General features: G+C 42.7%; 1 protein-coding gene across 2 annotated transcripts in view; it reads left to right on the forward strand.

Annotated features, from left to right (window-relative positions):
• The window catches only part of ADCY2 (adenylate cyclase 2), a gene marked incomplete at its 5' end in the record, with an annotated part of 125,498 nt that extends 116,268 nt beyond the window's left edge, over positions 1 to 9,230 (forward strand). For both annotated transcript variants that reach the window (XM_082234240.1, XM_082234241.1), the window contains 3 exons: positions 1,060 to 1,174; positions 7,580 to 7,704; positions 8,454 to 9,230. In XM_082234240.1, the coding sequence (XP_082090366.1) occupies positions 1,060 to 1,174; positions 7,580 to 7,704; positions 8,454 to 8,606 (393 nt within the window). In that variant the 3' untranslated portion in view covers positions 8,607 to 9,230. The remainder of the gene's footprint in view (positions 1 to 1,059; positions 1,175 to 7,579; positions 7,705 to 8,453) is intronic.
• Between the last annotated feature and the right edge of the window lie 289 nt (positions 9,231 to 9,519).

Genomic DNA, 9,519 nt, shown 5'->3' on the forward strand with positions numbered 1-9,519 from the left:
AGCCTCTCAGGTGGGATGGCTCTCTCTGTCTGTACGGTATGAAATGGGCAGTGCCACCTGGAACTGAGAGCGTGCACAGGTGACCCATTTGGCCGTTGTCTTAAGGCCCGAGACTTGAAGGGCCTGTTGCATCAAGCTAGGGCTGGCCCAGCCAGGAGGCAAAGCGAGGCCACCGCCTTGGGTGGCCTGACCCAGAGAGACAGGAAATCCAGTCTCCAAGGAATGTGTTGCCCATGGTGATGGCAGCAGCTCTGCCACCTCCCTGGCAGCCTCCCCCATGCCACTTGTACAGCAGCCTCTAAGCCAATAGGAGGCACTGCTGGGCCCTCCCACCCTGGTTCCCAATGAAGCTCTTTATCCTCTCCCCTCCCCACCCGCTTGTTCCCAGTGTAGCTGTTCACTCACCCCTTCTTCCCTCGCAGGAGGAGGCACCACTTTGTGGTTCGCCTCAGGTGCCAAAATGTCTAGGGCCAACACGGCGTCCAGCTTTAGACCCTGCACCATTCCTTATCCTCTTTCCTGCACTTCCCATCATTCAGGAGACCAGCAGGGGAGCAAAGAGGGAACGGATCATAGAAGGGAGGGAGTGACCTGTTCTTGCAAGGGGAGCTGCGAGTCTGTTACTTACTGGGAACCAAAAGCAGATCTCTTACCCAGGGGCCAACAAGCACTCGGAGCCATTCCAGGACTCATTTTGACCAGGCACATTGATTTTCCACAAGGACATAGCTGATACAAAACTGAGCTGTGCGCAGGCGTAAATAACATACAGCCCAATCCTATGCATGTTTACTCAGAAATAAATCACACTGAGCTCAATTTAATTAATTAAATTTTTATATTTGTTAGTTTATATCCCACTTTGATCAGGAATAAACCCAAAGTACTGTGATTCTGTTGGAACAAGTAAAAGTATATAGGGTTGTAACTCTAGAATTAAAAGACTGGCTTCTTGTAAGTTTTCAGTAAATTGCAACATTTACAGAGAGCAAATCTCTATTGAGGATTCTTTGATAATTGCAGTGGCATTACAGGATATGTCTATGTGTTTACATTCAGGAGCCTGACAGACAATACATGCATATTGGGACTATGGTGGAGTTTGCATTTGCCCTGGGAGCAAAACTGGATGTCATAAACAAGCATTCCTTCAATGACTTCAAGCTACGCGTAGGTAAGCAGCATAAATATTTTGTCTCGTCTCCAAGTACAGCAATAATATCCTTTTTTAATATAGTGCTAACAGTTCAAGTTCCTCCACTTTGTTATTCCAGCATTGTGTTTGCAGAACTTCCCCCCTCATTGCTAATTTCAGCACATCACTGCATTGAATATTGTAAGGCTGTGGCCGTGATCACTAGGGTTATAACTTTTTGATTTTCAAAAAATGGATTTTTTCCCATTTTTAAAAATGGACTTTATTTCAGAAAAAATTAGTCCCTTTTCAGTATTTGCTTAGAAACACTGAAAAGGGACTATTTCTTCTGAGCTGTGAAAAAAGGTCACCCCAAAATGAAAAGTGGGAATCACCATATATGCAACATTACCACTCATTGAAAATGACTTCAAGAACTTGTCAGAAATATTGAAACCCTTTTTTTGAAAAAAAAGCATTGTGGGTATTGGAGACTCACTGGAAGCAGGGGCCATCCACCCTCCAGATACCAAGAAGCAAGCAGTGTGCAGAAGGCGCAATTAAAGTGATGTGGGAACTTTATGGCGCTTGCAGCAGAAACAAAGAAGAATTGCAACCAGGCAGAGGGCCTTCTCAGTGGAACGCCCTCCCATCAGATGTCAAGGAAAGAAACAACTATCTGACTTTTAGAAGACATCTGAAGGCTTTAGGGACGTTTTTAATGTTTGATTCTATTTTTAATATTTTGTTGGGAGCCGCCCAGAGTGGCTGGGGAAACCCAGCCAGATGGGCGGGGTATAAATGATGATGATGATGATGATTCTAAGCAATAAGAATTGATATACAATGTACAGAACATTGTACAAGTATTGGAAAATTTGCAAGCTATTTTCCTGTATTATAATGCATAATTATTATTATGTATAATGGCACAATAATGACACAGTACATTAGACAGTTACATATACTAAAATCGATTTATTGATTTTGGGGTAAGCTTTTTTCAAATGACAGTTCATTGCTTTGTTTTTAAAGTAAAGGTAAAGGTACCCCTGCCTGTACGGGCCAGTCTTGACAGACTCTAGGGTTGTGCGCTCATCTCACTCTAGAGGCCAGGAGCCAGCGCTGTCTGCAGACACTTCCGGGTCATGTGACCAGCGTGACAAAGCTGCATCTGGTGAACCGGCACCAGCGCAGCACACGGAAACGCCGTTTACCTTCCCGCTAGCTTTGTTTTTAGGCAAAAGTTAATCTAACTAAGCTACAGCACATGAGGTTATAAAAAAGTTATAACCCTACTAATCACACATCAAAATAAGCCATAAACAATTGTTTACTGTGTACAAGCAAATTATGCTTTCTTTGCTCTGGGAGGGAACAAACAATGGTTCCTAGCTTAGCCTGTTGTACTCCAACAAACCATGGTCAATAGGTCAAGAGCACATCTTGTGCTTTGGGGGAGCAAAGCAGTCCACGATTGCTGCTTCAAATTTAACACAAGTTGGGGGTCATGGCTTGTTTCCTCACAGAACAAACAAATAACTCACTTCTGTACATTATGGCTTACCAAAACATGTGACGGCAGCCAGTCTCTGAAGAACAATGGCTCATAATGAATTAAATCAAGGATATACAGTGGTACCTCGCTCTACGAACAGCCCTGTTAATGAAAACTTCGGACAATGAACTCCGCAAAACCGGAAGTAGGTGTTCCGGTTAGCGAACTTTGCCCCGGAAGAACGGAAGCTGAACGCCGGTGGCGGGAGGCCTCATTAGGGAAAGGGTGCCTTGCTTTAAGAACACTTTGGTTTAAGAACGGACCTCCAGAATGGATTAAGTTAGTAAACTGTAATCTATCTATATCTGCCGGTTTCCCTGATAGGGACTCAAAGTGGCTTACAGATAAAATAAAAACAGCTAAAAACAGGGTGAAGGATGTCACTAAAAAAGTTAAACATTGTTAAAGAACAATTAAACATTATAAACAGAGATTCTAGAAAGTAAATATGATTGTAATTTGGCCTTTTATATATTTTTCATCAGTGTTCCTTTTTATGGCTTGCCGATCAGAAGGTTGGTGGTTCGAATCCCCGCAACCTGGGTGAGCTCCCGTTGTTCAGTCCTAGCTCCTGCCAACCTAGCAGTTCGAAAGCATGTCAAAGTGCAAGTAGATAAATAGGTACCACTCCGCCGGGAAGGTAAACGGCATTTCCGTGTGCTGCTCTGGTTCACCAGAAGCGGCTTAGTCATGCTGGCCACATGACCTGGAAAAACTGTTTGCAGACAAACGCTGGCTTCCTCGGCCAGTAAAGCGAGATGAGCGCCACAACCCCAGAGTGTTCGCGACTGGACTTAACTGTCAGGGGTCCTTTACCCTTACCTTTTTTTTAATGTTTCATGACGTTGCTTTCATACTTGATCTGTTGTACACCATCTTCGTGGCTTTCAAAAAGGCACTGCAAAAATATTAAAAGTAAATAAAATTATATTAATAGAGAAAGCTGCTGTTATCACTGTTCTCAAGTTCCTAAACTGGAAAATTAAGGCAGGCAGGGAAAGGCAAAAACAGCTTGTCAGTTTTATTTTCTTTGGGAAGTTGCCTGGAAGAATTTTTTTTAAAAGACCTGCTTGTCTCTCACTCTCTTATACTGGGACACAGGGTCTTCCAATGAAGCTGAAATTCAGGGCAGACCATAGGAGGCAGTTCTTCACACAGTGCATAGTTAAAATGATGAGATTTCCTACCTCAAGACATAGAGATAGGTGCCAACTTGACACAATTTTTAAAAAGATGGTTACATTCTTGGAGGATAAGGCTAAAGCAATGGCTGGTATACTTGATGGTTAGATGAACGCCTTAGCATCAGAGAGAATATGCCTCTGAATGCTGATATCTGGGAAATGTGACTGGGAGAGTTCTGCTGTGCTGATGTGCTGCTCATAGGCATCTCGGTGGAAACAACTCTGGAACTAGATGGGGGGATCCAGCAGAGCTCTGCAAGTTCCTATATTGTAACATCTAAGGGAAACACCGATTTGAGTTGCTTCTTTTTTTGTGTGTGAAATTAACCAGACTGCTTTGACAGCATAAATATTGTTATAAATAAGAGGAATTCAATTCATATTGCGAAATTTTTTTCTTTTTTGGACACACTCTAAAAGTTTGAGCATGTAGAATCATGCTATGTAATACACTCTTCTTTTTCTTGGAAGTTAGAATCATAGAATCTTAGTCCCACCCCCTGCAATGCAGGAATCTCAGCTCAAGCATCCATGAGAGATGGCCACTCTGCTTAAAAACCTCCAAGGAAGGAGAATCCATCACCTCTCGTGGGAGTCTGTTCCACTGCTGAACAGCTCTTACTGTCAGAAAGTGTTTTCAAATGTTTAGTTGGAATCTCCTTTCTTGCAACTTGAAGCCAGTGGTTTGAGTCCTACCCTTCAGAGCAGGAGAAAACAAGTTTGTTCCACCCTCCATGTGACGGCCTTTGAGATATTTGAAGATGGCTATCATATCTCCTCTTGGTCATCTCTTTTCCAGGCTAAACATACCCAGCTTCCTTCAAGCACTCCTCATAAGGCTTGGTTTCCAGACCCTTGATCATCTTGGTTGCCCTCCTCTGCTCTCCTTCCAGCTTGTCAACATCCTTCTTAAATTGTGGTGCCCAAAATTGGACACAGTATTCCAAGTGTGGTCTGACCAAGGCAGACTAGAATGGTACTATTACTTCCCTTGATCTGGACACTAGACTTCTGCTGATGCAGCCAAGAATAGCGTTAGCTCTTTTTTGCTGCTGCATCACACTGTTGACTCATGTTAAGCTTGTGGTCCACCAAGACCCCTAGATCCTTTTCACATGTACTGCTAATAAGCCAGTTGTCCCCCATCCTATATATGTGCATCTAGTTCTTCCTGCCAAAGTGCAGAACCTTACATTTGTCTCCACTGAAATTCATTTTGTTAGCTTGCGCCCAGTTCTCCAATCTGTTACAGTCATTTTGAATTCTGATTCTTTCTTCTGAGGCATTAGCTACCCCTCCCAAATTGGTGTCATCTGCAAATTTGATGAGCATCCCCTCAATTCCTTCATCCAAGTCATTTATAAAGACATTGACCAACAATGGGCCCAGGACAGAACCCCACTTGTCACTTTTTTCCAGGATGACAAGGAACCATTAATGAGTACTCTTTGAGTTCGGTCAGTCAACCAGCTACAAATCCATCTCACAGTTACCTCATCTCCACAAGAAAGCCTTACTGAAATCAAGATATACTATGTCCACAGCATTTCCTTGATCCACCAAGTTTGTAATTCCACCAAAAAAAGAAATCAGATTGGTCTGGCATGACTTATTTTTGAGAAACCTATGCTGGGTCTTATTAATCACAGCATCCTCTTCTAAATGCTCACAGACCGACTGTTGAATTATCTGTTCTAGGACCTTTCCTGGTATTGATGTCAAGCTCACTGGTTGGTAGTTACCTGGGTCTTCCTTTCCTCCCTTTTTGAAGATGGGGACAACATTTGCCCACTGTCAGGCTTTGGGGAATCCCTTCCCCAGTGGCAGTAAATAAGCAGATCAAACAAAAGTAGCGTTCTTATCAGTTAGTTTCTTTAATAATCACAGTGAGAGACAAAGGAATGCATCTCTCTCTAGAAATGGTGTTGCTCCCAGTTAAGGTTCACCCCCTCCGTCCCCCTTAATCTATGTCACTCCTACGTCAGTTAATCTGAGCTTGTTGCCATTGTGCTTTCTTTTCTATCACTCTCAAAGCCCGTCTAGTCTTAGGTGAAGGGGGAGTCAGGAATGCTGTCCAAGGACAATGAATCTGCCAGCTCTCTCTCTCCTGGTGTTTCCTCTTCTAGCTGTTCCTCATCCAGTATTTCCCAGCTTTTCCCCTCTGGACTGTGCTCTTCTGCAAACCACTGTTCGAAATCAATAGTGTCCTCCTGCCCTTGGGAAGGTTCAGGAGAAGGAGTGGGGGCTCCCACCATTCCTCCTCAGTCCAGCCCCTGACACCTGCCTCCAGTCTGTAGGAACCTCACCTGTTCTCCAAGAATTCTCAAAGATAATAGACAAAGGCTCTGAAATTACATCCGTAAGCTCCCTTTAGTCCCCTTGGATGCAGCTCATCAGACCCTGGAGATTTGAATTCATTTAAAGTAGCCTGGTGTTCCCTTACTACCTCTTTTCCTATCTTGGTAATTCCTTTTTAAAAGGAACATAAAAATGAGATAATAAATCCATTTCCAAGCAAGAGGGTGTCATATCACCTTAGAGGTGTGGGCAGAATCCCACCTAATGGAGGTTCGAGTTCTTCTCTCCTGCTTGCTTGCTTGCTCTCAGAAATCTTAAACCTTTTTTTAAAAAAACAAAAACAAACCACACAATTGTCTGTTCTACTTAACTGCATTTTTTCATTCTCTTATTTTCATTTAAATACTTATGCAGCAAATTCACATAAATTCAAATATTGCCATCTTCCCAAAATATCCAGGGTTTGTAGAATGCAACAGCAGAAAATTAAATTCCTGACTGACTGACAGAGGGGTCATTCCAGGATTTTAATATCCTTTTAGTAATGCCATTTATTTTTGAAGGCTTCAGAAGTTTTAAATGTATGCAAGAAAATGGAACCAACCTATAAATAAATATGAAATATTTCATGTTTAATGTAACAGTATTTTTCTTTCTGGGGTTCTCGCCGCCCACCCCCACCCCAGTTTGTATAATTCTAGTTTTGCTCACTGGCTGATTCTGTTCATTTTAGCTTATAGTGTCACCTAGTGGCAGAAGCAGGTTGTGGAAAAATGCTTTGAAACTAAGGGACACAAAGCAGTTGGCTTTTCTGTAGATTGCCTTTTGTTCCAATTTAATGCTGAAGAGCGGATTTTCTGGGGAAAGTGGCAGGCCAAAGGCAGAACTACTATGAGCCATGCATAGAAAGCAGGAGACAAATGGAAAACTGCTTGGACCCAGCCTTTCTAGTGTGGACCAGCCCCAAGTTGCCCTCAGCCACCCACTACTTTTGGAGTAAAAGCAAATGCTTTACAGCTCTGCCACAGAAAGATAACCATCAGCCTCATACAAGTCTGTGCTGGCATCTTAACACATTCCCTAGTATTGCCTATGTTGTTCCGTCAATGCATTAATACTTCTCAATTTTCCCATTATAATTGTTCAATGCTTATTTGATGGAATTTTGCACTTCTTAAATGAACAATACTATTATTAATAAATTAAATATTAATTTGATCTGAATCCCAGCCATAGGAATAAATTCTGCATAACTCCAGACCCCAAATTTGACAGCAAAGCCACCAGATGTGCATATGTGTTTCAAAACATTTATGTTTCCTCCAGGGAGCTCTGCAATTTGTAGCATTTAAAAATATATATTTGGTGAGGGGGACCACCCTTAATTTGCCATCTTCTTTACAGGAATTAACCATGGACCTGTAATTGCGGGTGTCATTGGAGCACAGAAGCCACAGTACGACATCTGGGGCAACACTGTCAATGTGGCCAGCAGAATGGATAGCACTGGTGTCCTAGATAAAATTCAGGTTTGGCTTCTATTTGTGTTTTTACTCAAGTGCCCCTGCACAGCAGGGGAATCGCCCCACTAAAAGTCCCTCGCAGGCAAAGATACAGGCTATGACACACATGGGGGAAGCTCATCAAGTGAAGACAGCAGCAGCACAGCTGGGGGGGGGGACAACTTGTAGGTTAGTTGAAGGTTCATTGGTTAAAATCTGATCCAAAATCATACTTCAACATTTTTTATTAGGTGGGTATCCAACAGGGTTGCTCAGCTGACAGGGAATCTACCATCGGCAGAATGGGGAGGAAAGCAATTTTCAGTAATTCCAACTCCATCCACTCGCCATCTCTTCTTTTGAGGGGCCCATAATTCTCTGGAGCAAATTTTGGAGCTGTGACGGTGGCGGCGGCTGCAGGGTGGTGATGGACGAACTGATTCCAAGAGATGACAGCATTGTCTGTTGTTGCTGCTGCTGTTGTTTTTTCCTGTGAATTGATAAAGTTGTAGATATGCTTTTTATTTATATATTTCAAAGTTTTTTAGAATCTGTTCAGTTCAAGGTGCTGTTTTTATCCTGTTGTGTAAATTATTTGTGGTGGATCTTCTGTGATTGTATTCACTCACCTGTCCATTAAGATTAGCAAAAACGAGGCCCTGTGTGAAGGGCTTTCCTCACTGCTACGTCACTTAGGGCAAAGAGGGGGAGGGAGGGAGGCTTTGAGATTTCCTTTTCTTAAAGTATGGTGTGCTTGTCTGTCTCTTGCATTGCAGGTCACAGAAGAGACCAGTAACATTTTACAAACATTGGGCTACATTTGCACCTGCCGAGGCATAATTAACGTCAAAGGAAAAGGGGAGTTGCAGACCTATTTTGTACATACTGAAATGACAAAATCCCTCTCACAAGGGAACGTGGTGTCCTGAAACAGGCTCTCAGCTGCAGGCAGTGCCGCATTTTAAAAGAAGCATTGCCCATTTTCTCTTAAGTCTCTTTCAGCCCATACCATGAACATGTGTGTAATTTTCTGGTACATAGAAATGTTGCTGTAGTCATATTTACGGTCTCCTCTCACCATTCTGTATCCAGAGACCTTAATAGTCTAAATGTTCTAGGATGGCCGAAACAAGGTATGCTCTGGGCTGGGAAGACTGAACTTGCACTGTCAACTCTTCAGTGGAAAAGAGAAAATTTGGACAGGAGTTGGAGATATTAAAGGTCTGAGACCTTGGGGAAGACGGTTTTAAGAAAGAAAAATACAAAAAAATATATCTTATAGCAATAAATCTGGAACTGCATGGAAAGTTGTGGGAAGTATGGTAGCTCCCCAATATCACCTTCTAGTCCTGAATTTGTAACCTCTAATTCTGTCCCTTCATCTACTACAACTAAGGTGTGTTCACTAGATGCCAGGGACAGGAAATGGAGCCCCTGACTAACCACCTTCTCAAAAGAACTATAGATGAGCAGGACCAGTTTTGTACAAAATGTGTCAAATGTTTTGATGCCATTGTCTTTTGTAAGTTTAATTCATTAAAACTTTATATGTACTTTTGTCTTGCAATGTGAGGTTATTGCGACTCTTGCATGAATACATACAGCACCATCAAAGTATGTGATGTTTTATAGCCTAAAAAAGGCAGACCCAATAAGTTCACAATTTACTTCTGACAGGAAGGGAGAGGAGGCAGGGGAGAGACGGGGCAGGCAAGCCAGGGTGGATGTGAGGCCGTGCAGCAATTTATACTTTACCCCTCTTATGGATGAAGAAGAAGAAGAAGAAGAGGAGGAGGAGGAGGAGTTTGGAATTGATATCCCGCCTTTCACTCCCTTTAAGGA

The sequence above is a fragment of the Podarcis vaucheri genome (assembly GCF_965113315.1).
Source record: "Podarcis vaucheri genome assembly, chromosome: 8".
NCBI classification, from domain to species: domain Eukaryota; kingdom Metazoa; phylum Chordata; class Lepidosauria; order Squamata; family Lacertidae; genus Podarcis; species Podarcis vaucheri.